A 28,000-nucleotide genomic window follows, 5' to 3' on the forward strand; every position below is an offset into this window, starting at 1 on the left:
GTTGGTGGTCTCAGAAGAAAGTCCAAGGATTGAATAAGGTCCCGATCTGGGAGTCAAACCCATGCAGACAGACCCCTACGCCTGCACAGAGTTCTACTGAAGAATCACCACCAAGGTTTGGAGATCCAGTAACTTACTGACCATTGAGTGTGTGACTATCAGGCACAGTTTGACTGGGGGAGTATGGGTGGAAGGTAGGAGGATGCCTCCTCATTGACACCCTGTGGAGTGGTGTGCACATTTCCAATCACATGGCAGGCTTGGGGTCATGTTACTCTCATCTCCCCACCCCTTCTTCCTTCTTCGCCTTCAGAACCAGGCAGCATTGCCACGAGTCAAGGCTTGCTGAAGGGGCAATGGCGGGGAGCAAGCAGGTGAGGAGAGGGGAAGCTTCCTTTGCCATCATTCTTTGTAATCTGTAAATAGCAAAAGAAAGGCAGTCTCTGTGCTGAATTTCACTTAAATCCTTTTTAAATGGGAAAGTGAAATGGCGCTCCCTTGACTTTGATTCTAAACGTTGCTTAGCTAGAATGAGAAAGGTAGCTGTGAATGCATGAAAAGCATTAAAACTCATTTGTTGAATGGTGTCACATGCTCTGTAATAAATATATTGTTTGTGCTGTTACAGCTGGAACAAACAAGTAAAAGCATTGACTCAAGTGCCCACATGATCACCACCGCCAGGGTACCTGCTGATAAACCAGTACGAATTGCCTTCAGCCTGAATGACTCCCCAGGTACAGTTTAATTTATGGAGTAAACCACAATGAAATAATTGCTTTTAAATTTTACATGTTCTTGCCAGTGTTTGCAATATCAAATGAAGTCCAATGTTATGGGTGGGTTTTTTTCCTGAGTGATAGCATGTGATCAGTTTTCCTGTCTGATAACTTTTGATGTTTCCATTAACAATTTCATTAGACTAAAACCACTAGACTGACAGTTTAGATATTAGCTTTCTTTCAGTGGTTTGTGGAATATACTTAGGATTGTAATTAACTATTGCATTTACCTGCATATGCAGTATGTCTGATTTTAAGGAATTTTAAAACGAGAAAAGTAAAAGGACATTTTGTACTGAGGATGAGGCTAGAGCAGGAAGAGACTTTTCGTTCAGCAGTAAAGTTGGAAAGTGCTTCACGTGTCCAGATTGGTGAAAGGTTTCAGGAAACAGATGCCACACATGACATATTCCCTGAGAAAGCAGCAGAAATTTCACTGACATTTATCCTGTCAGCTAGTGCTGAATAAGCCTTAATTTCCCCAAACATACTCTGTATATACATGGACCCTTCGGCCTTTGGAGTACACTAATATAGTTTGCACCTTAAATATTATTAAGGTCTAGAGAGCTGTTGCCAAACAGTAAAAGTCAGAACAAAATAAAGTAAATCGGAATCTGGGAAGCATCCCAAAAAAAGTTGGCTGTGCTGCTGCTAAAGGTGAGTGCCTGAAGTCAGGGTTGAGATGTGTTTATGGCATGAAATATAAGGACCTCTGATAACGACAACTGAAACCCACTGCTGATGAGTGCTTTATGGGATGGTATGCATTGTAGGATAACGTGTGAGGCCACTTCCTGAGCTTTGTATGAATAGACTCTCAGCTTGAATATAATTTTCTCATTTTAAAAGTATTTTAGATTATGCATTAGCTTTCCTAGCTAATTGTTGTGTAATAGTTAATTTGCAGCTACAAGCCTTAAACAGAATCTCATTCCCTAAGCAAGGGAATTTCTAAACAAACTTCTTCATATATTATTGCACATAACTTTCAGCTCATAGAGATGAGTGACACAGAAAGATTGGAACAAGGAATATAAAGAACATGTGGTTAGCTGTGTGCCCTTTTTTCATAAATTAAAATAATCTGATAATTACATTTTTATTACAGAAAGTAGTAAGGACTCATTCTCATCTCTCAAGAGATAGTAACATGGTAAAATCTTATAGGAATTACGGTAAAGATAGGTCTTGAAGAGAGATGTAAAAGAAAGAGGAGCGCTCTCACAAATAATGGAAAAAGAACGTGTATATGAGACACTGAAAACAAGTCAGGGAAAGCTGAGACCATGGGAAAATCAAAGAGGGTAGAGTGGTTTGTGACAAGAGACGGCAGTAGGAAATGACAAGGTTGTGAATAGCTTGGGAGAAGAGGACATGAAAGGCAGGAAGCCTAGCTTCCTTAACATTGCATCATGTTTTATTTTTTACTTTTCTATCCTGCTAGAAATCCCAACCTCTCTCTTAACGTTTAGAGGAATAAACTCAGTTACAGAAAGGTAATCTTTTTCTGCTACATTTTGTTAAACTTTTCCATAATTTTGAGTCCTTGTTTATATTTTGAGTCCTTGTATATATGCAAGTGTTTCTGCAGTATGCAATCCAGAATCTTTGTGAGTACTAATAAAACTAAATAGCAACCAATAAAGTGACTGTCATGTCCTCCTCTGCATCACATCCCCTTGGGGGCTACCAGGAGGTCTAAACCAGCATACTGTTCTACCACATCGCAAGAGTTCTGCTCTTGCTCTTAGTGGTAAGCCTGAACATGTCTATTATATGTGATATATTTAAAGAAGGCAAAGGAAATAAACCTGTATCAGTTTTGAAAATTTCCAACAAACCGTAGTTCAATCTAGAGAGTACAAATAAGTATTTAACACTTTTTTTTTTTTTTTTTAAAGATACATTTAACAGATAGACCTTTAGGTATTCCATACTTGGTTGCTTTTTTTTTTTTTCTCCTTATTTTTTTGTATTTTTTAAATCTTTTTTTCTCCTTGAGAAAGATAATTTGTCTTCAGTTCAAACAGGAGTTACCTGATGTAAGTGTGATAGTAAAGCATCAGGTGAGGCTCATGTACTCCTAGGGTATATGCAAAAAGTTCTTCACCATGGCTAAGTGGTAAGGCAATCTGTCTGACTTCAGCTTTTCCTTAAATTTTACCTCACTTGAAAGGCACAGTAGTGACAGATTCCACCAAGAAAGTCTTCACTCTCCTTCCGGGAACTGTATAACTGCTTACTAGGAGGAACTAGCAGCACAACTAGATATAAAAAGGGGAAATGGAATGTTTCTTCTGAGTGGTGATTATCTCACTGGCTAGGATTGTAACCAAGCACTGGGTGTGAGGACCAGTGAAAGCAGAAACTGCTCTCAACTCCTGAGAAGAGATTATTTTGTGTTAACTGACCTACAAAACTGAAGCTAGCTTAACCTGAGTGTGGAAGAAATAATTTAATTGCGTTATATTATTTGTAAGTTAAGACCTGATGACTGAAATCCTGGCCAGCTTTGTGCAGTATTTTTGATGTGAAAGTAGGCTGACCAGTTCCTTAAAAGTCTCAGGAGCAGCCCATCAGCAGGTGCTATATAAGAAGACAGTTTTACTGTGTATCTCTTATTCCTGTATATATAGATATCTATGTTTGGCTCTTTTACTCAAGTTCACTAAGCTGGCATCAAACATAGGTTTCCCAGTGTGTGTCTGCACACCGTATTGCACCAGTTTGACTTAAGGTACTGTTTCAAATTACTGAATTTGAACACATTATTTCAGCCTCTCTTATATCACTTGGAAACTAATGGAAGTTAAACTGAATACGGTGTTCCAAAACGTAAATAAGTGTTCCCAAACAGAAAGCTCATTGTAGTTTATCAACATGAATTTAATTAAACCAATTAAATTCTACATGTCCTAACTTATATCTCTAACCCTTATTTACTGAACATGTTAAAATACAATAATTATAACATGAACTTTATTAAATTTAGACAAGTGGATTTGTTTGGTCTAATAGGTCTAAGGGAAGGTTTATATGTAAGTATCTCTTCACCTTCACTCATAGAACAAAAGCTTGAATCTCACTGAAAAGTTCTGCTTGTGACATGTGGTGATAAATGACGGGCTTTGAACTTATTAGTAATATATTTACTTTGAAATTAGTCTACCTGTGATAGCAGTCTCCAAAAAAATCACTGGTAACAGATGCAAAACATACATCTTCTAATGAAACTGACAGTGGAAGAGTGTCGTATTTCTGCAAGCATAGCAAATTACTTATTTTACTCTTCTTTATGCCTTTGTTATCCTAGTGACCGTGAAGATTTTTTTTGCTTTTGTAGTTGATCATGCAAGACTGTTTTGCCATGGTTACCTCTTCAATAGCAACCTTCAAATCCCTACTCCATCCTCATTTTGGTTGTAATAGCAACAGAGGCTTTCCAGCAGATAATGTATTGATTGAAAACCATTGGGATAGCTAAAATATATGGCTTAAAGTTGCAAAGCTAGTTCCCTAAATCTACACCCAATCTACAAATAAGTGGCTTGATCTTCGGGAAATTAGACAGGAACTTAGGTGAGATACCCTCAAAGGGATAATGGCACAAGAGGATGCTTTAGACTTAGGAGACAGTGTATGGAATATGAGGGTTTTGCTCTTATCTCTTGTGTTATGGGCTGTTTCTATTTTTGGGAGGTCCACAACTCTTATTATTGAGCAAGGCTTCATAGCCTATTCCTGGGTCAGGCAGTGACCATTCCCCGCTATTTCACAAGTGAGGTAACTGCGAGGTTGCGTAAGGTCATGTCAGGCAGGGCTGTGAATAGAAGCCCGGGAGCTTCATGCAGCAGTGCCAAGTCTCAGTCACTTAGCCACACAGCCTTCCAAGATGAATTCGATGAGTCTATGCTTGTCTGCCAGTAACCAGGGCTGGAGCTGCTGGATCTCGCTGCCCTCCTAGGGCCAAAACTGGACCCTGATACACAGATTGCCAGTGTTGTACCACTGCGAGTTGCAGTGCTTGCAGTTGAGTTAGAGCACTTTCGCTGTGTAGGAGCTGATCCACTTACAGGATAACGGCCTACCTATGTTACCAATTTAATTCTTTAATTTAGGAGGAAGAGATCTGAATACACTTGCCCACGCATGTAGGAGAAAAAAATAGTACCTGATTGTATAATTAAAGACTGGATCATAACTTAGTTACTCAAGGAAGCAGAACTGTGATTGACATTTCCTAAATTTGAATGCTTGATTTAGCAACCTTAATGTGCTTTCAACACATTTAAATTTTTGTGTTCTATTTCTGTCTATCTTTTTAAAATCCTAGAGTAACTGTAATTTGTGAGGTTATACTGCAGGTAAATCAGAGGTTGTTCCTAAAGTGTTTATTCATTAACTATTGCCCATAGCCCACAGTTCAGCTAAAGGGAGCAGCCATATAGGAAGAGGCTGGGGTGTTACACTTCATTGTACCGGACACTCTGTCAGTCAGACAGCAAAGCATGAGGGATTTCACTTGTTTGTCTACATGATGGAGGTCTGGGCTATTGGAATCATCAGAAGGCAAAAACATGATTATAAGTGAATCTTTCCAGAAAGCATGATCCATTCTGAAATGTGCAACATTAACATATATCAGGGGACTGAATGCATCAGGACACAAAGGTAAGTAGTAAGCCTTTTGTATGAAGGCAATCAGTCTTAATATAGTTCAACCTTCTAAATCAGATGGCTTGAATGGATCTCTGTACCACACATTAGAAGCCCATCTCACGTTTTTATTAATAGGTGCTACCAGTAGAGAGACAAGAGCTCACCTGGACAGGGAAGGTTGAGCAGCATAGGTGTCCTCATACACTTGCTGTCCTTATACACTTGCTGTCCTTACACAAAGCTGCCCATCACGCTATTTCAACATGAAGGAGTGTTGACTGGGCAGCATGTTTAAGGAGCTTGTTCTTCTGTTATGTTGTTAGTTTTGTTGTAGGAATGTTCAGAGATCTGGCTCTGACAGAAGGGCACTTTGTCTCAGTCCAGCTGGAGGAAAGCAAAAGCAGGAAGTTATTTCCCTGGAGACCCTCCTTCAGATGCTATTCTAATTATCTCTGGTATAATAAGAGTCTTCAGCAACAAGCAAAGAGAATGTATAAACCTGATGAAACAAACATGAAAGTCAAACTATTCCAAACACATGAACCAAGGCTTTGGTTAAAAAAACATCAACTCTATGTGCAGTGTTCATCTTGTAATCAGGATACAGATCTTTACCTTCAATGCACTTTTAAATATAGACCTTCAAAATTAGTTTTGGGATCTGTGGGAAATCAGGAAGTACTCCTTGATTAGAAACTGTGCAACAGATACTTTAATTTAGGTGGCTATAATGGAGTCCCTGATCTGACTCTCACATCACAGGCTAGTGCTGTTGTGTTTGCTGGGGTGACCATAACATTCATGTGTATGTTTTTCCTCCTTGTCTTCTTTTGACCTGAATCTTGACTCATTTTCAGGTGCAGCAAGTCGCAGTCTCTGATTTTTTAGATTTATTTTTAAACAACATACGTTTTCAGCAAGCAGCTTGAATTATAAATCCTTTTTCCTTATGAGTGACAGGGAAGGGAGCAGTAAAATAGTGACCACAGGGGTGAGGTGCTGTTTGCATCTGGTGAAGAATCAGCCTAGTTATTTTCAGGGTTTTGTGGTACAGAAAAGCCACTAACTTCATTATAAAGAGAGTCTTTGATTATATCAGTGAATCCTTATAACGGTCTAGGTACTCATTAAATATTGTTAATACATTGAGAAAAGGAGAAAAAGAGATGTTTTTGATTTCTGTGGTCTGTTTAAGGAGGTGTAGAATAGAAAAGAACAAATACAGAGAGATAAGGCAATAGTTATGAGAGTGTTTTCACCTTCAGAATATTTTATTTGACATTTTAGACATTTTCAATGTTTCTGATTTTCAGAGTTGTAGATTTTTAAGGTCAGAAGCCAATGTGATTTTGTCTGATCTCCTGCATAACACCCAGAATTCAAGCTTGTAAGTGCAATAGTGATTCTTTTGGAAGAAAATGCAAGAGTTTGTATCTTTCCTCCTGTCTTCATGAAAACATCCTCAGAAAAGTTTTAGGAAGTGAATGACTGCTGTCATTTGCTTTCCCCTTGTGTGAAATCTAAATGCATTTAGGTTTTACTGAGTGAGTTTTGTTGTTATTGTTGTCATTGTAACTTTGACAACAGTGAAACACAGACTGACCTGATGCAGTAACTTATTTCACTGGAAGCTATGGGGAAATTTTTTTGTTGTTCTTTTTGTGGAAAACAAGATTTCAGTTAGCTGTATGGATTATTGTTAATTTTTGTAAACTAAATACTTCAGCTGAAAATTTCAGAGGAGCCTAAGAGAAATAGGTACTCAGGAAAATTTTAAACCACTGCAGTTCCCAACTTTGCTCAATGATGTTCTGTACCTCAGATGATGATTTAAACAAGTCTTAAACTAGCATAACTAAAAAAAACCCCTAGCAGCTGTTCAATAGATGCTAGGGCAGGCCCATTATAAAATGTACTATGGTATGCCATAATGGTTAGGATACCAATATGTTCTATTTTTAGTACCATTGACTCAGTCACTTGAGTTTAAAAAATAATCAGAGAACATCTGTTTATTGAAAGGATTTCCTCTATAGTAATTTTTCTCTCTATCCCATCCTTTTTAAAGTATTTCCGAAGTGTTTTTTTACTGGTTCTTTCCTGAAGAAGACCCAATATATTTTCTAATATTCTGACACTGCATTAATTTTGTTTTCTTATTAATAGCTGATGCAGTGAAAAAGTAATTATCGACTGATGCTTCTTTAAAATTCTTGGGGTTGCTTTTGCCTTGTTTTTCTTAAGTTAAAAAAGTTTGAGGTCCCTCCTTAAAGCTACTGTACTGAAGACTGTAGTGCTGGAATTGTCAAAACAAATAGCAGCTTAACTGCTGTTCACGACTCTGGTCCAATATCTCTGTCAGAATTTTTAACAGCTATTCAGCCAAATATTTGTAGAGCAGCTGTACCCCTAGTCGGCCTGAGTCCTATTCCATCCTTCCTTTTAGCCTTGTCATATGATTCATCTCTCTTCTTTTAGAATATTGTCTATTTTTAAATATTGTAGAAGAAAGCAACAGCAAATTAAAGGTAAACACTTGCATATCAGCATGATATGATTCTATACCATTAAAGCAATTTAAGTATTTTCCAGAATGGACATGTGTGGGACTTGGTGTGAAAAATGAAGTTCAGGGGGTGGGCAGATATGACTTTTTGATAATACTAGCAGGACCCCCACCCCATGAAAAACAAAACTTCACTTTCTTTCCCAAGGAAGTTCAAAAGCTTTTGATTTTGCACTCCGTATCACTGTCTTTTTTTTTTTTGTTGTTGTTGTTCTCTGGACATCCCAGCTCTAACTATGTTAGTTATAGTAATGCTCTGACCATATGTTAGCGAGTATGTTTATTCTTCATAGGTTAAGGTGACTTATTTTACTTTTTCCCCTTAACCTACTTTGCTGTATGACCACTGAGGGCAGGATAAAGGGAGAACACATATTTGACAAATAGTTTAAATCCTAGTCTGTACTCTTTAAGAATATTCAGAATCTTGCTTAGATACATGGTCCTCTTAATCTTGATGGGGTTTTCTTGTAGTGTACATGTCTGCCAGCATAGAGCAGGTTTCAAGATCTGACCTATGTTAGCAATTTTCTCCTATGAGAGCCATCCTTCTTTAATTCTGACACATTACAAATAAATGACTCTGTAAGCTAGCTAATAGTAACCTTCTCTTCACCTCCCATAACCTGTAGTAAGATGTATAAACAGTCATCACAATCCAATGCAAAACTGATAGTGTGAAAGTCACTGGGAAAGAAATATTGCAGTTGCTAGCTGTGACGCTACCAAGTATGATTCATATTTCTGATCTCAGTCCAGCTACTAGTGGGCAGGTGTCCACATCACAACACTGACGTAACTGGCACAGTCTGTCCCACCTTTGCTGGAAGCCTGTACTAAAAATAAAGAAATAAATAAAACCATGTTTGGCTTGTTGTCATGAATGAACTAACTATAGCCCATAAGGGCTGTTATCTACAGGTTAGAGCAAAGACACCTCTTTGCAGTATGGAGAAATTTGTGGTGCCTTCTCCATTATAATCACATTCTCCATTATAATCACATTATGTAGGTAACAGTCTTCTAGTTCCAGGGCTGCCAGGCTGGTTTGTGTGTTCTTGTGGTTGCCTTTGGGTGGTGGGTGAAAAGGTTTTTATTATTGTTGTTTTAGACCTGTTAAGTCATTGTATTTTGATGGGTTCAAGTAATAAACTCTTTGGTAGTAAGGATGCTGCCCTTGGAAGGTTCTTTATTTTGAATTGTAATGGAGAGCTCAGGAAGAAAGATTGTTTGGATTTATTGTTTTTATTAAATTATCACATGTTCTGCTGTGCTTAATCACTGTAATACAAAATAGGCTTTCTGTCTTTCCAGCACATAAACATTTTCTTATTGTGAGCCTGCTAGTATTTTCATATTACTAAGGTATCTCAAGTGTAGAAAGATAAGCAGATGAGGAGGTGTTTGCAGGATCCTGATATTATTGTGAATATATGTAACATATAGCTACATTAAACAGAACAGATCATTTGAAATGCCCTTTTTGGTAGACATTGACTCTTAACATCATGTTTACCTTTTAGATGATGCTTCCTCTGAAAACTTCCCTTTGGCATTTCCAGAACTAGATCAGCAGCTGCAGGTAATTTTTTTTTTTTTTTTTTTTTTACTACAGTTCTACTTCACATTTACTATATTTGTTATGATAAAAATCCTGTTTGTTACACTGAGGTGAATGTTTTCAGTGGTGCTTCTCTAAACCATTAACATTTAATAAGACTGTATATGTCCATAGAAGAAAACATCGTCTTTTCAAGATCTACAGAAAAATTTATTTGACATTTTTTATCCAGTTGCAGGGAAATCACTATTTTAACAATCTTACCTGCTTTTTAAATATTTTCACAATTCCTGTGCACAACACAGCACATACTGCTACACTGCAATGAAGAGAGTTCTTGTGGTTTTGATGGGAGAAGGAATGAGCCAGGTGTTATATTCTCATACCTACAGGCTGTGCTAAGACCAGTATGACCAGCTTTCCCTGAAACACTCGACGAGAATGCAAAGGTGTATTTTGTAGCGCCGTTTTATCTCTAATCTTGGATAACTAAAGCCAGTCATCGCAACTGATGAGAGCTTCCTCAGAGTTACTCTAGTTCATGCTGCATAGCCAGCAACCCTGGCAGGTTTCTGCAGACAGTGCAGGATAAAAGTGGTGAATCCTTTTGTGACCAGTCCGATTTGTCAGCATAGCACAATGGAGCACCAATATACTGGACAATCAGATGGCAGTTGATGGCAACTCCATGGTTCACCAGGCACAGAGCCAGTTCTCTATCCAGGGATTATTTCCCTTTCCTCTGTGGCAGTTCTGGAGTGTTTGTTGGCTTTTGTAAACTACTTCAGATCATCTGTTTCCCAGGAGCATTTAGACTTCCTCTGATATTTCAATATGAAGGCAGTTGTTTCCTGAGTGTAAATTGAGAAAGGCATTAGCAGACCGTGTTGTCCAATGATGTCATCCTTCCTGTCCCCATCAACTAGTGAGACAACACTGGAGGGCTGCTGACTGAAAGGACTGACTTTTCTCTCCTGCTGCTCTCATCAAAATGATGACTGATGAAGGAATGGAGGATGACAGAGGCTCTTCTTGCTCTATCCCTCTAATCCTGAGAATAGGGGCAAGTTCCTTGTAACTAGGAAATATTATTAAAGGAATGAATAGCAACCTAAGATTTAGGCTGAAAGGAACAGGGTAGTATGTTGGTCTCTTTATTCCACTTGTCTTCCAGTGCAGCAAAGATGATTGATATTTTTTTCCCTTAGAAGAATTCAGTTTGAGAAAAGCAATATTATTTCATGGGTGAAGCACTGAATTGAAAGTAAAGAAGTTGCGTTCTGTTTCCAACTCTGTCAATGACACATTGTGTGATCCTGGAGGACCTGCTTCATCCCTCTGCTCATCTCTGAAATTAGGTTAATAATTTTTACCTTTTCTTTTAAAGAGCATTGAGATCAGTGGGTGAAAACTGCTCTAAAAGAGTAAACTGTGATTATCATTACGGCTGTTGGTACATAAAACCAAAATTACTAGTGTTAGGTGTAGGTACTTTATAGAACAAGTGATCATTTTTTTATTAGGACTTTTATGACCCATTTCTGGAACATATAATGTACTCTAAATGTGTAATTTCATGATAGACTGGAATAGTTCCTCTGGAAGCATTCAAGTCTACTGGATAAATAATAGCCCATCAGTAAAAGTTTTTTAGGTACGCACTAGAGCAATTCCACTAAGTATACCCTCTTGGTCTGTTAAGTACCTGACATTTTTTTCAAGAGAACCTTCCTTTACTCTCACGATCTCAATATGATAACAAATTCAAAGAAACAATCAAAGGCTTTGATTCAGATAATGTTCTTTTTATTATACTTCAGAAACTTTTTTTTGTAATATTGAGAAAGTTGAAGGGATAAATTACAAGGACTATCTGGCTGACTCAACCACTCAAATGTATGAAGTTAGTAGTAGTGCTTCATCTTTTAGCTTTTCAAGCTTATGTGCATATTTATATTTAGATGCCTCTATGTTCAGCCAGAAGCAGTTAAGTCAACACAGGGTTCAGAGCTGATGCAGAGGTAACAGTGCATTTAGCTTTATCAATGAAAACTTGATTTTTCTTGCTTTTGTCAACCTGGATCACAGCTTAAAGTTATAACTATTTGATGTAATTACATTATGTTTATACTACTTTAAAATTTCAAACAAATAACTGTAACAAAGTTATAATTTACATTTTCTGATTAATTACTTTTTTAAATTGCTATAATCCAAACTGCTTAAGGGTGTGTCAGCCCTGTATATGATGTGGTTGCAATTTGCATTAACGTAGCCATACTGGCTTTGAACAGGTATTACAGAAGCAAACTACAACAGGGGCTTTACCAGGACCTGCAGAAGTACTGAATGGTGATGTCCCTTGTCATTCCATCCATGCTTTTCTCTATCCCAAAATTAGCTAGTATAAAGCAGCACACATGAAGTGACATGTAAACGAACCCTTTAATCAGCTGTGGCATAGCAGCCTGAAATGCTTGAATTTACAAGCATGCTAGTACATATATTCGTAATAAAAATATCACTTCTAGAGCCACAAGATTTTCATCACCATGCCATAAATACAGTCAAAAGCATTTGTCTTTTATTTAAAGAAGCAAACTATAAATGCAGGGTAGGTGGCTATATAATAGGCACTTAAAAAAAAAAAAAAAGAGAAAAATAATAATTCAAGGTTTCAAGCATACAAAGGAAAATTTTGAAACCTGTTTTAAAAACAAACAACAAAAAAGCCAAATTAGCCAGTCTTTAAGTTGGATTTTGAAAGCAGCTCGAAAGCTATGTAAGTTCGCCGAGTGACTTGGAAAATCAGAGCCTTAGAATTTTATGCATGCAGGCAGCAGACCACAGCCTGAGTACCAAGCAATTTGCACCTCTGTTTTAGGCTTCGAGCCCTTCTCCTTCTATGTTAGGCCCTGGCAGACAACTTGGCTGTTTGAGCAGAATTACCTAGTGTTCCCACTTTTCCTACCACAATCCTACCATACCTACTCCTCAGGCAACGGTATCCAATGGCAGGGCAAAATTCAGTGCAGCCTTCCCCTGTCAGGGTAATAAACCCTGCTGTCCAAACACCAGTGCCAAATTCACAGAGGCAGAGGTAGAATTGGCTGGAGAATAGGTATTTCTAGGAGACTAATTGCAAATAGCTAATTCTCTATAAGGACTCCTACTAGAGGACAATCCAAGTTGAAAGCTATAGCTTCTTTCTGAAGAATAATAATGATCTGTCTAGAGTTCTGATCTACTAGGTAAGTTCAGACCAAAAATGTGATCTTTTCCAATAACCTTTTTGAATGTTACATTTTTCTGCCACTCTGAGAGGAAGAAAATCCAAGAAGAAATTGGTAAGAAAATAATACTGATTATGTAAATGAAAAGTTTTGGTTTGGGTTTTTTTTACTTTAAAAAAAAAAAAAAAAAAAAAGTCTGGTCAACCAGACACAAAACCCCTACATATGAGAATATAGCAGTTTAAGCTATATGCAGGAAAAGCCTGGTCTCTTGCAGCTTTATTATTAAAATACTGCAAAGAAGTTCCGGGTATACTACCAGTGAAAAAAAACTCGCATCAATAAACTTCTTGCTTTCAATTCCTTTTGTTTGCAGTATTGGAAATTATTCTCTTCCCACTGACAAGCGACACTTTGAATGAGGATAAAGCACTTGCTTCTTTGGGCTTCAGTGTCAATTCCCCGCCACCCTTGTGAGAGCAATGTGGTGGGTAGTGCAGCGAGGGTAGGCTTACTACATGTGTCAGTTTATTATTGGGAAACGTTAACCTTTGCCTTGTGTGAAAGTTGGACTGGGCCTTGGAAGGCACTTCCTTGATTAGCTGCATAGTGGGTGGTGGCCCCTCTGACAGACACTCTACTACGGGTTATCCGCTATATTTAGACACCTACATCAGCATCTAAGGCCTTGTTGTTTAGGTCACTGAATATAGAGGAAGGTATCTAGTGTTAAGTACCCACATTACTATGCCCTGTGTGCTGTCTGTACTGTTCCAACATTTCCTGTGGCTTGCTCTGTTCATCTCCCTCTTCTTCATCAAAGTCTTTATTTCAACTGGGAGTTTGGTCCTGAAGAGGGAAGAACACAAGCCACATACAAATGCACAGGGTGTCCTGTAATTCTTTATCAGCTCTTCTCATGAAATCATGAGCTTGAGAGGCATTTATGTAATTTTTTGTATTACAAATCTGTTAAGATCAATGGAGTTAGATGACTGTAAAATTGCTGCAACAGAGAAAAGGCTCCAACCATTTATAATACCTGTTTATTAAGTCAAGGGGTAGTTTTTCATGCTTTCGTGGGAAATGTCTATACAAAAGGAGCAGTGAAAACATTATGAAAGGGACAGTTTGTTCTATATGATAGAAGCATTTAGCAGAAATTTTGTTTACTCTGGAACTTTAATAATGGATATATTGCTTCTATTTACTGCCAAGACTCTTGTTAGACACATACAAATTATTTTTGAAAGTTTAAAAGTATACTGTGTGCTTGAAGAGTATGCTGTATTTTTTTAATATGTATTAAATTCCAAGAGAATTCTTAGAGTACTGTGGTACTCTATAATTAGATTTGATTGCCTATAAACTTGATAAGTCTCCTGTAGTGCTGCTGGGTTAACTATGATCTTAGATTATGTAAGACATGTCAGAACATCATACTAAGGTTAGAAAAGAATGGAAAATGTCTCAGGAAAGGAGAGCAAAACTCAATTTCTCTCATCCCGTTGTCTTGAATTATTTGGAGGTAAAAGAACTTCTTACTTTCACAGTAAAACTAGACTAGACTAGATATATCCTAGACTAGATATCTGAAACCAGTTGAAGAGTTCCAGTTGTACAATAAAAAGTAACTGCAAGGTGCAGCTATCACTTTTGCTTAGAATAATGTGGTTTCTTTGATCATGGATGAGTATACAAGGCCATATAATGAACATGGGCCACGTGCAAAATATTGGCACTGAACTTTCTGGTTTTCCAGAATAGTTTAGCTGAAAATTTCCAAATTTACAAAAAGTGAGACACAACTGTTGAATTAGACCAGTGCTAAAGGCTGCCTTCTAGACAAGTCCACATGTTCAGCTGGCAAAACTCTATCATACTATTTTTTCTTGAAACTTTAACCTTTTCAGGAGACAGTTTTGATTTTTTTCACAGTAGAACCATAAAGCAAATGCAAACAACAAAGGTGAATTAAAAAATAAACTGTTTTAAAGTTTTTGAACACTTGGATGACACTGTCAACTATAAAACTTCTGTGAATATGGAATAATGATGTTCATATGGCAAAGCAAATCACACTTTGTCATGTGAGTGAAGCAAAAAAATTACTAAAAACTGTCCTTCTTTTTAAGATTTCAATTGGAACAGCTCCTTAAACCTGTCTTAAAAACCAGGCAGAACCACTTGGGCTCTTTCATTTCTTCATGAACTGCCTTTTCATATCATCTTCCAGCATCTTTCATATCTGGATTCCAAACAAAAATATAAATAGTTGTATAAGTCTTGTAAAGATGCGCAGTTACAGAATAGCCTATAACAGTGTCTTAGTGTCTGCTTGCTGGATTATGCAGAGTTTGTCAATGTCATAGATATTCAACAAAATACAAGGGAAAATCAGACCTTGTTGAAAATCAGGCATAGTAGGATAGACCACTAGTACAACTGAAAGCCGTAGCTTTTGTACTAGCTTTGTGAACAAAATCAGAGAAGCTGTGTGCACATATTTTGCCGGCACAGAAAAATGAGGGTGGATAACACTGAAGCCTGAAATAAACAGGATTAAATGTAGCAACTGTTACCATTAAATATAACTTTATTCGTATGGGTTGTTTTTTGCTTATGTAGCAGGTATGCTTTTATATATATTAATTTATGGACAGGCAAGATACTTCATGAAGTAATAAATTCAAGCTGTCCTAAGGAGAAATTAAAGTATGGCTGTTAGCTTCTGAGTGAAAAAAATATATACTACAAATTGAACTTAAGTCCTGTTGTAATTATTCACCTCGGTAAACTAGCAAACTCTTACCAAAAACATAGTATACAGACTTCATAGATGCAAAGTGCTTTCTACTGGGAATTCCAGTTCCTTTTCTCTGTCACGGGAATGTCATCAGGGCAGCATCTGCAACACTTCCCATGGCCTGACCACAGGCATTCAAAGAAGTCATTCCAGGTAGAATGGGGAGCAGAGAAAGACTACTTGGATAAGCTAGGAAAAATGGAAATTTCATCTAGGATGGGTCAGAGGAATGCAGCTTTACCAAGACATAGGTCTTGGAAAGTACATGAGAGCCTTCTGTAAGTACACCTCAGGGGTAAAACAGGTAGGAAAAAGAACCACCATTTGAATGAAGGATAGTGCTGACACAATGGAAGACTATACAAATCTGTCTTCCATAAAACCAAACTGGAAATGCCAAAAATGTTTCTAATCCTTGGTGAGGATCTGGGCCAGTCTTACAGCTGAGACAGGGGACTGCAGTTTTTCCAAAACAGAGCTGGGCAAGCCTGTGAATTGCAGGATTTGCTTCTGATAATGGAGTACTGGACTCGCTGATTTTGTGAGTTCCTCCCATTCCCGTTTAGAGGAGTATGGGGTAGCCCAGTAACTGTTACTATTCTATTAGTTTTCTTTTCTGTGGAAATATGTTGATACTGTAAATGTCTGCTGTCTAGTTGGAGCTACCCCTCTGGAACAAGCAAGTTTTGCCTCGGTTTCTGCATTTGTTTTTTAGTAGTTTGCCCTGCCATCTTCTGAAAACACTTCTTTTGGTGGGAACAGACGTATCATTAATTCTTTGCACTCTTGTTTATGTCAGAAAAGTAGGCTGTTAGACATGGGTAAAATAATTTCTCTGTGCTTTTGTGTTGGCTTGCATTTTCTGGTGAGCAGCCAAGAACTGATCAGACTTGTATCTCTTCATTTTTTCTTGTGATTGCAGTAGAGATGTTTGTTAAATAATGAATGCATAAGCCTGCTTCATGTCCTGCTGGCCAGAAATTACTCATGGACACCATGGGTATTATCTCCAAAACCTTTATTAGACATTTCAAAATTAGAAAAGAGTGAACGAAATTGTCCAGTCATCTAGTCATAAAAAGCCATAATCAAATTTACATTTGAAAGTAAAAATACACTAAAAATTTTTAAAAGTTATTGATATAGTGCTTAATAACATCAGACAAGATTGAAAAGAATTGTATGAACAGAATATTAGTAAACTGATTGTAGCTTTTGTTGTCAGTTTATTTTGAGTGATAAAATATCAGAGTAAGAAAAAATGACACTGAAGAGGAAACAATGATAGAAAGGGGTTTGAAAGTCAGCAACTGGTTCTAAGTGGGAATTAGATACTAAGTCTCAGCATGACTAGATAATTTTTAGCTCTCTATATATATCTTTTGAGTGGGAAGCTGGAATATAGAAACTGAATGCTGTTTTAATTTTTAAACTGGTTTAAACCAGATAGATTGTGGAAAGTAATTTGGAAGCAAAACCAAGGGTTTTTTTGCTTTTGAAGTATCACTGTTTGGGGACTTTCCCTTGGATACTGTTCAAAATTGTTTTATTGTGACGCATTTGTTGTTTGCTGATCTCTGGTAGATACCAGAGATGCTACTTTGGCTCACCCTTGCATTCTTGGATTAGAGCACTGAGACTTCTATATTCTGTCTTGTTAAATTTATGCTTATTATTTGGGTGGCTATATGAATGGTGCTATTGCTCACCCACATTGAAATGCAATTAAATACCCTTTCCTGGGGACCAGATTTATCAGGTAATGGACTGCCCTTTCCCTGGGGTCCCAGGTTCTCCAAGCTCAGAAGGAATGAAACAATGTGCTGTGAAACAGTTCTGCCACAGCATTTTTACATTTAGAACATGGAAAATGAGTGTCTGTGTTAAAATTTCAGTGAGGAACCACATCATCTACAAGTGTTTGCAAGGTCCATACATTAGTTACATCTGTGCATTAGGATACATCTGAAGCCAATTTACGCTGCCTTCCTGATAAAAATATTTTTAACCTTTGTTTCTGAATGTATTTAGTAAAATTTAAATTTCCAGTTTAGCTAAAACAAAGGTTTACAACATCATAAATAATAAAAGTCCGAAGACTTATGCTTTTCTTTTCCTAAAAAAGTAATTGAAGGAGTATTATACTACAGAGAAGAGTCAAAGCAGGACAACAAGAAATAAAAAATAATCTACTTATATTGTGAAAGGCAATTGGATGTTCTTTAACTGGACAGTAAAGGAACTATTTTAAGTGCTTCCTTTTGCTTCAAACAGGTGGCTGAAGTATGCTATTTGGAGTTCATTTACAGTCAATTGATTCATGGCTAATAACTTAAAAATACTATACTTCCTGAAAGTGTTATATCCAAAATATGACAGTCAAGCCTGAAGCCTGAATTAAGTTGCATTATTTTTAAGGAACAAAAAGCACTGATATTTAACCAAACTGTATTTTCAAGATCTTGGTTGAAATTCGTATGAGGAGTCCCAGGACAGAGTGGTTTTATTTGTTTATGTATTGTAATAATGGGTTTATTTATTATCTCCAGTGTGCATTGAAAAAAATATTAAAATCTTGCTGCAATAATGTTGGTATTTAGATTAGGAGCTATTTGCCTTCACTGTGTCTTTTTTGTTTGTTTGGGTTTTTTTAATTTAATTTCTCTCATCCTTCTATTCTCAATCTCATCTCCACTTTTCATGGAAATTTAAATCACTTTGCAAATATAGCTGATTTAATTCTCATAACATTTCTGCTAAGTATATTCCCCTCTACAGGAAATAGAGATGTAGATAAACTGGGTATGTTCTTGAGCAAAACTACTTACAGCTTGAGGTATTGCTGCGGTAGAACTCTTTGTGAAATCTTGGCTGCACTGGAGTCAGCAGTATAACTCCTGTTGAGTCCAGCAGAATCAGACCTAGTGTCCCAGTTCACAGTCCTGTCCCATTTAGTAATTAACTGGAATAAGTATTGTATCTATTAAAAAAATTAAAAAAAAAAAATAATTAGTAGCTTTCCATGTCTTCTCATCTTGCAATATTGGAGAATAAGAGCTTGTTTGCACCCAGATTACCCTTCTGCTCAGTGCTGCAATTTCTGCAGTGAAAACACGCTAATGTATTTTATGGGTCTGACCAATGCATCAACTTTAGCATTCTTATATCACTGTAGCTGAAAAAAAGGGAGGTAAGGGAGAAACCTTTCTTTGAACAATCTTTAGGGATACTTTGCAAAGTTGACAAGTAAAGTTCTGAAAATCCTTACAAGGTTTGAAGGTTTATGCATATTCTTATGCAGAGAAGTGTTTTTTTCCCTTCCATGAAAGGCCATCACTAGGAATATTTGGCTATATCCTGCAATTAGGGGGGGGGGGAAATTCTTTAAGTATTCTCACAAGAATTAAGATAAATATTCTATCTTTCAAAATATGTGGGTTTTCCTAATATTTCATTCAAAAGCAGTATATATATATATATATATATATGGTTTTTTCTCTCTTTTTTTTCTTAAAGCCGCTGCCTCCTTGTCATGACTCTAAGGAATCTATGCAGGTGTACAAACAGCACTGCAAAATAGCAGAAGAGTACCATGAGGTCAAGAAAGAAATTGCTCTGCTGGAAGAAAGAAAGTGAGTAACTTTCCCATAGTATCTACTGTTGTATAGTCTCTTTGTAAAATTCTGTTTTAAACATGAGGTTTTCACATGATATTTTCTGACCTTATACCTCTGCCTGATGGTCACAGTACAGCACAACAGCTAGGCCTTTGGTCCATAGGATCAACTGAGGCCACTAACAACACAGAATTGTCATAGTTCTGCGCCCTCAGTTATACAGATGTCCCTTAAAACCTTAATTGACAGCCTCCAGCTCACATAACAATCTAGTTCAGATGGTGAGAGTCCCCTTTTTAGTTTTAGGGAAATTTTTTTCAATTTAACTTTACACATTTTAATGAAGAACATAGTGGATCCTCAGTTATGTTTAGAGTACTTGACAATATTAGTAAACATTTCTCCATGAGATGCATTGTCTCTATGTACATTGACATTTCAGGTGTTCATATACAAAGTGCATAAGCTAGAGACTTATTTTCTTGTCTATGGCCTGTACTCATACCCCTGTCATCTTCACGTGACTATTAAATGGCAAAGTGCACTCTGTGTCTCTTGGTCCCTTCCACAAGAAACCTTAAAAAGAAATTCAAAGAGAGGGAAGAGGGTGAGCAGTGAAAGTTTTATACAGACAATCAACCCCAAGGAATAACAGTTACTGCTAAGTAAAATTTCTCTTTCAAATGCTTTTGATTTTCACATTCACACTGAAGGTGACTTCAAGCAGTTTTGCCTTCCTCAGGGGGTTACCTCAGTGTCGATCTTTGAGACTTCTTGTGAAAGTGAAGACCACACCATCATTCTTCCAAATGCTGCTTGAACAGAAACATTTTTAATATAGGAACAGGGGTTGAAAGAGCTCTGTTACAGAGTGGGCTTTGAGTAGAAGGTGGACAACTGTATCTGTTTCAGAAAAATCTTCACACAGCTGACCATGTAGTTTAGCCAAGTTTGCATCCATGGGAGTCTTCAGCTGCAGAAGCAGTCTGATGGGAGGGAAACTGGTGAAATCTCCTGTAGTCTTACAAGTAAGATAGCCAAAGATCTCCTTGACACCAGACTATGCAGGGTAAGAAAGTGAGACTTGTCTGATATTGATGGCTACGGGCACAATATAGTTGTTGCTAAAGTGTCAGAACTAGTTGAGGCTTCCCACTACAAATCTTCCACCATAGGACCTGCATGGCTCTCAGTTGCTGACAGACTGGCACAAAAGCTAAAAAAAAAAAGTAAAAATAACCAGAAAATATTAACGTTACATTGTCCCAGTGTTTGCATTTAATTCATCATTAAACTTGGCCAATCAAAAGTAATCAGTGTTTTTAAAAAGATGTAGAGAAGATAATTCAAGTAATTTTGCAATGATTTATCAAATTTGATTGTCTATTATAAGCTGCTTACATGTGTATTTAGCAAGCAAGTGAATTCAGTGGAAACCATGTGTGTTTGTCTTCTCTGAAAATCCAGACAGAATAAAATATGAAATGGTTAGATGTATAAACTCAAAAAGTAGCCTTAGATGATTTGGGTTTTAGAGTCTACTAATATAAATACATTATTATTACTGACACACCCCTGAATCAGTTATGTACATTTATGAAGTAAGCCTGGAGCCCTTGAAAACTAGACTCACATATGTATTTCTGCATTTACTAGAATGACAAAAAATGCTGTTTGAATCATTTTTGTTTATCTATGGAATCTGTGGTACTAGCTAAATTAGAAATATTTTGCTCCTTGGGAATAGCAAATACATGCACAGAATTGTTTACCTGAGGTCAAAACTGTCCTAATCAACCTTGGAGCCCAGAAGTCAGCCCCTCAGCAGTGGTAATCCTGGATGAATTAAGGGCTTCAGGCTGGCATTTTCCTTCATTCCACCAGCGGATGTCAACAGTGGAACAATGTGAAGAAGCTTCTACCACTGCTACCTTTGCTGAACCTGTTCTGTGGACAGAATGTTTTATGCCCCAGGAAAATATATATTAAAATAAGAGTGTCCGAATAAGACAGCAAATAGAACTATATTATTGTAGACTCTTATGAACATTCTAATTACATATCTGCGGCCTAGATACTCACATGCTGAATAGCTGTGAAGTACCTAAACAGACAAATATCAGTGCAGCACCCTTCACCACCTTCCAGATCTTTTAATCTGAAGAAGTGGTCCTACAAGTACTGAGATTGAAGATGCTTAATTTCTTACAGGTTGGTGCACTGTGGTAATTTGATTTTGAAGTTTAAAAAGCTGCAAATACCAGCTGAAGCTTTTTTCCTCCAGATGGGAACTATTTCTGACTCCTCCCTCCAGGTAGATTCTCAATTTTGTAGTATTTTGGAGGAGGTTTTACAATAACGTCTTTCCCCTTTCAGATGTCGTTCCTTTCTGTAGCAGTCTGTTTCTCTCAAATCTTCCAGAAACTAATTAGGACTTCTTCACTGCCTGAATTTTGGTTGAAATTGGAAGGTGTATTAAAAAAGTTATTAGGACACATATACATTTACACACATGTAAGCATACACAACTAGCACATTAACCTTGATTTTTATATAAAACTAGACAGAAAGAGAGCATAAGTATGGAGGTGAAGGGGCAAGCAAGAAGTAGAAGATAGTTTTGGTCTAGTGATCACTGATCTATATCTAAAAATGTTCTCAACAGTTACAGTTTGAAAGTTAAAGGAAGTCTATGGGATAGCGCATGCTGTATGAAGAGTGAGTTACAATATCTGGGGTGTCATGCATGTTGAATATTCCATTCTGAGAAGGGAAAGATGCTTTCACTTTTCTAAAAAGTCTGATGAGATGCACAGCTTTTAGCCTTAAAAACATTTATAATCAAATTGAAAAGGTGGACTTTGCGGCTTTCTGAAATTTGCTCCGGTATCTATCTTCTACATTTGAATTTGAATGTATGGAAGTAAAGATTCACAGTTGTCTACTACATCTGCTATCTATTGTCTATTTTTTTAAAATATTATTTTGATAAAATGAACAAAGATAGAGTTTCACCCCTTGCAGTGGAAACAATTTTTGCAGTGTTCTTCAGTGTACATTTTTACCAAAGGCAACCAGAAGTGCTGTTGGATGGTGCCCTGCCAGTTCTCCAGACTTCCTCTCCACAGACCAACTCAGCTGTGGAATTAAAATGTCAAGTCCCACCTGGCAGTGTCTGCACCTGTGGTGCCTGCTGGTAGTACATTGTGCACACAGAATACTGAAGACAATGATTGTCAGGAAAAGAGCAGAAAATGGCTTGAGCAAATATTTTTGAAGGAAGGCTAGAAGGAAGAAACAATGTTAAGTTAATCAATACAGGTATTGGAGCTTTTTAGTAAAACAAAAAATGGGATAGCATTCATTCTACTTCAAACAATTTTTGTTCCAACCACCAAAGTTCAGTGTAACCTTTTATACGTGAGATAATACATGCAGCTATATTTCTAAATGAATTATCTTTAAGAAATAGGAAGTCGATTAACACTGTTTTAAAATAGTCAAAAACATTTACTCTTTTGCAGCTTTTCAAATGCTTTTAATTCTGCTTAGCTTGACTTGTCTCTCACTGTAGTGTGTGGATCCAGTATGGCTGATGCATAGAAAAGCAATGGTGTGAAGTGCCAAGGGTTGCTTCTCCTCCAGGCAAGAACAAAGCTTATTTGCTCCTTTCTCTTGTATGCAGTGTAGATGGCAAGAGAATGTACTAAGCTGGGAGTGGAAGAAAAGACAACTATTTCACAGGAAAAAGGAAAATATGAGAGAGAAGGGGAGGTTGCAGGTTCAAAAAAAGGAAAATCAAAGGATAAAGCAATAAGAAGGGGAAAAGATGTGACTCAGGAAAAAAAAAAAAAAGGAAAAAAAGAAAAGGAAGCAAGAAAGTGAAAGAATTTAAAAGAACATTGGGTAGATTTTTTTTTTTTTCTAGCATAAATCATCATAGCTTTGTTTGCTGTCTTCACTCAAACTCTTCCCATTTATGCCAGCAATATGTAGTACAAGGGACAAAATCACTCTGGAATGGGAGACATGATCAAAAAGAAATAAAAGGGTGTGGAAGTGAGAACACACCACATTTAGGTCACAGAATGTAATTTAATTTATGTTCCAGAAACACACATGTATTTCCATAACAGATGTTTTTGAGTATCTAAGTTTGGGTGAAAGGGATGGGATGGCTGGTTATTTTGAGCACTTGTTATATTGCTATTACTAGATAATGACCCTGGATTATGTAGTTAAATATTAGAGTTGCCATGGTTGCTAGATATATCTTATATTCTTAGCACTGGCTGGTTTTCTCATTTTTCCTCCCCCAGACAATTCTAATATAACTCTCCAGAAAATATCATTTGATCACCACCTGATTTAGGATCACTCATTTCTTTGTCATGGATATGGTTTATTTTCCTTCTTTTACACATATTACAGTAGACATACAGTGGAAATGTCTGCTTAATTTTGTGGGATCCTTCCATATGCTTTAGCATCCTCTCATGACCATAGGACTGTTTCTAAGGTCTCAAGTCCAGATGGTTTATTTCTCCAGGTATACCATTTCTGGGGTGTCTTTCCCAACACTGTTGAGACCAGTAGTCTTCAGACTTTCAGGTACTGCAGAAAAAGGTTGGTGTAAACCATAAAGGCAACCTTTTATCTTGATAACTTTTCCATTCTAGGCCTGATTTTTCATCATCTCACATGTATCCAAAATACATGTTTCTCACCAAATAGTGGAAATTACAGCTTTTCTAATACAAAGAGAGCCTTAACTTGCCCTGTTGCAGTGATGAATACTTACTGAGCTTTTATGTGCTGGCATCTGAGACATATTTCATTTACATTAAAACAGGCTGTCTCATTGTTTTAAACATTAATTAGTAGTCTTCGAACACACAAGGGCAGTTTCCTCAGACAGCAATTACCTTACCGCATCTCATGATTCCTCCTGATGTGAAAGCCATGTCAAATATGGGAAGAGTAAATGACCTTATGACCAGCAGAACACAGAGACACATGTTATCTGGGAAGAAATGTATCGTACCACAGATGCATTGTCCTGTTCACAACAGGTGAAAGACAAGTCTGCCTGTTTGCACTGTGGAAGCTGTTTTCCTTGACTCCAGTCCATCTCCAAATACATTTGCCTCCAGATAGATTTGTCTGCTTTGTCTGTCACTTTTCTTGGTACTTATTAATTGTGAATATTACTGTAAAGGGACTCTGTTGTCTGTCATTAAGGCCAGGACAAGAGAAATAATTTCTGTAATACTATGCTGGGCTTTTCTCCTCCTCTGATATGGCTTGTGGTGTATTGGTTTATGATGCAAATCACACTCATCTTTCCACCCAAACCCCTCCCCAAAAAAGAACAATTAAAGTGTGCATTACAGATTGTCTTCAAGTACCTCAGCACCATTTTAGAAAATACCTTATCAATGCTGTTAATATATTAACTCAGGGTAACCATTAACAGAAAATACAGATTACACAGTGTTAGATCTATTTATTAAGCATCCATAACAAAGGCTAGATGGTGCAAGAGCTTAGTATGGTGTTCTTTAACCTCTGGAAGCTAAGTTCAAATCCTGGATTAGATCAGAAGCAAATGTTAGTTACTGTCCTCATCCTTTTGTGAGCTTCGTAAACCACACCATTCATAACATTTAGCAATTCCCTGGTACTCTAATTTTAGATCTCTGTGGCAGGCTTGCAGTATTTGCCTGAAACATCACCCTACCCTGTAAACAGGTGTTGATCCTGATGGGAAGGGCATAAGTAGTTTCTGCTGACTCAGAAGTGGGCAATTTTATTACCTCAGTGCAAGGAAACTGCTTTCTGCAAGGGAGGTCCTAGAGTGTGGACTACATCAATGAGTATATTTTATTTCTAATGCATTTATATTTTGTTTAATAGCAAAGCTGAATCCCGGGGGGGGGATTTATCTGTGCTGCTTGAGTATTACTGGAGAACAGCATGAAAATCATGCCTGTACATAGCCTCATCTTATCAAATCAGGACTGACATTCATTGATAGAGCTGTCTGAGTTTGCACACTGTCTGTTCTGTCTGTGCCACTCCTGGCTCAAGTCCAAATAAGGTACTTAGTACCTTTCTTTTACATGTACTATAGAAGTCCCCATGGAAAAGGTTTATCTGCTTGTAAGATGCTGATTACTTACTAGTGTGTTCACAGCATCTCCCTTTGAGAACCTTGTAAGTGTAAGAAAAATAAGGAAGAATGATTCTGATTTAATTTGTTAGGAACACTTCTGAGTCAACAGTCTGTAATTTGAGAGATCTTAATTTAATCCTTCAATCCAACATTGCACCAGTAGAATAATTGCAAAGAAATATTGCTGTAGCTCTCTTCTAGTCCTAAGAGACAAAAATCTTCAAGAGAAAGCCTTAAGAGACTGAAGTGGTTGAAGCTGCTGGACTTGTAAAATCTCATTGTCCCTAAATGAATTTCTCACTCTCCAAAGCATAGATGCAATTACTCCTTTGTTGCCTACAGTCCCATTAATAGGAGCTGAAATATCAAACTGTCTAGCAAGATCAGTTCATCTTGTCCAGTTTGAAAACTGGTTAATCTAGTGTGGCCCAAGCAGGAGGAATTTATCTGTTAATGTCTTGCTGCTTTTGAAACTGTTTTAACTATACTGTGCCAAATGTTAATAGAATTCTGATGAACAAAAATACGCTCTTGATATTTTCTCTTGAAGACCTGATTGAATAGACCTTTCACCTGGTGAAAGGCAAAAGAAGAGGCTTTCCTGCAGCATAGCTGTTGTGCATTGCCTCAGTGGTATAAAACAAAGCAAATATATTTAACTATGGGAGGGTTTCTATATATTGCAACTTTCGGATGATTTAGAATTGCTGTAATGGCTGCTAAAATCATCCTTTTTTTTTTTTTTTTGTATGGGAAAGACAATTGGGAGAAATGAGTGTGTCAGGGGTGTCTTCAACTTGTGTCTCTTTGAACTGCAGTAACTCTGACTGTAAACAGCCAGATAAACCATGGGTGAATTGTGCTATCACTGAAAGCTGTAGTAAAGACAGAAGAAGATCAAACTGATCCTAAAACAAGGCCAGATAGAAGTGTTTTTCAAAACCTAGGTGCTTACAGTTTTGCTGCTGTAAGTGGTAGTTTTGCAGCTATAAGTAATGTAAGTGATCAGCCAATACTGAAATGTTACCATTTCATGAATACTCTGACCTGTGGTGACATTACTGATCTGTAGGAATTTCCTGTCTGAAAGTACTGGTCTAGCTTGACAAGAGGGCTCCTTTAAAGACTGCAAAAGCTATCCATTTTGAAGGCATTACATCTTCCCACTGATGATCTACAAGAATTATTTTGACATGACTGAGAAATAAAGTCACAGGGCTATGAACAGTTAAAGATTAACTAATCTCTGAGATAGAATGATCAAAAGAACTAAGAACCTTTTAGAAGAGACTTCCTGTAGCAGCAGTGAATAAATGATTTGACTTAAAGGAGAAAAAAAGCAGAGGCCAGGCTACCCTGCTGCATAACTAAGTGGAGAGCGATTAGATACCCTGTGAGTTACTCATGCCTTCAGTGTGTTTTGTTTTAAGACTTCTTTTATCTTAACTTGTGCTGAGGTAATTTCAGTTGATACTATATGGAGACTCCAGCCCCTGGCCAGCTCTGGGAATACAGGGTGCTGTGACCCCATCCAGAAAGAAGCAACAGCTCAAATCCTCCTGTTTCTGCTCTTAAAAAGACCAGAAGGGGCCAAGTTTGCAGCTCAATCACTCTTTCTCAGCAATAGGGCTAAAGTCTGAGTATAAACACATTATAGAAACAATATATATATAGTTCGAATTCATGTACTTAATGTTTACTAGAACCATTTTTCTTTGTAGTAGAGAAAAGGAAACCAGGCGTATTTCACAGAATTTACTGTTAAAACCCCCGTGCTCTCTTTCATATATGTTTGGTATTGAGAGAAAAATAAATTGTTAGTCTTCAGGCAAAATATTAGCATGCAGTCTCCAGGAACTTGATTCTCCCCCATGAACTGCTTGTTCAATTCTTACTCAAGTTAGACGTATTTGAAGGTCCTCGGCATTTTGCAGGTTTGGTCACTGAACAGCAAACCTATCAGAGATTTTGTCAGCTTTAGCTTTTAAAGGGAAAAGAAGGACTCTAACTAATTAATTTTCTAGGTCTTTGTTTCACAAGAGCTCAAGCAATACCATGTTAACAACCTATAGTCCAGCTTTAACCTAACACACAAAAACAAATTCTCGCATACTTCTATTTTTAATCTTTTTTTTTTTTTTTTTTTTTTTTTTCCATAATCATCAGAAAGGAGCTGATTGCGAGGCTGGAACAAGTGGAAAAAGAAAGCATGGATGCTGCTCAGCTGGCTAAGGAGTATGCAGAACTGACAGAGGAGAACCGAACACTGAAGCTGGCCCAGACGCAGTGTGTAGAGCAACTGGAAAAGCTCAGAATACAGTACCAAAAAAGACAGGGGTCCTCATAACTCTCAACTAGCTTATGTGAGGCAGTTAATACAGGATTGGTCCTGTGCTGGAAAGAGATTTTAAAATAAAGGTCTGTTCAATATGTTATAATACTTTGCTACAGATACAGAGTATGTAGAAGTCTATATTTGATTTAATGCTTGCCAGCCAGTAGCTTAATATAATGGATATTTCATCCATTATATAATGGGTATTTTATTTCAAGTAACATAATTGAAGTTAATCTATCCCCATTATATGTTCTAGTAGA

General features: G+C 37.2%; 1 protein-coding gene across 1 annotated transcript; it reads left to right on the plus strand.

Annotated features, from left to right (window-relative positions):
- On the plus strand, positions 1 to 28,000 carry MAP3K7CL (MAP3K7 C-terminal like). The gene is made up of 5 exons (XM_074928848.1): positions 1 to 115; positions 629 to 737; positions 9,534 to 9,592; positions 19,127 to 19,242; positions 27,569 to 28,000. The coding sequence occupies exons 2-5, from the start codon at positions 668 to 670 to the stop codon at positions 27,747 to 27,749; spliced, it is 426 nt and encodes a 141-aa protein (XP_074784949.1). The 5' UTR covers positions 1 to 115; positions 629 to 667; the 3' UTR covers positions 27,750 to 28,000.

This window comes from Athene noctua, chromosome 1 (genome assembly GCF_965140245.1).
Source record: "Athene noctua chromosome 1, bAthNoc1.hap1.1, whole genome shotgun sequence".
Taxonomy (NCBI): domain Eukaryota; kingdom Metazoa; phylum Chordata; class Aves; order Strigiformes; family Strigidae; genus Athene; species Athene noctua.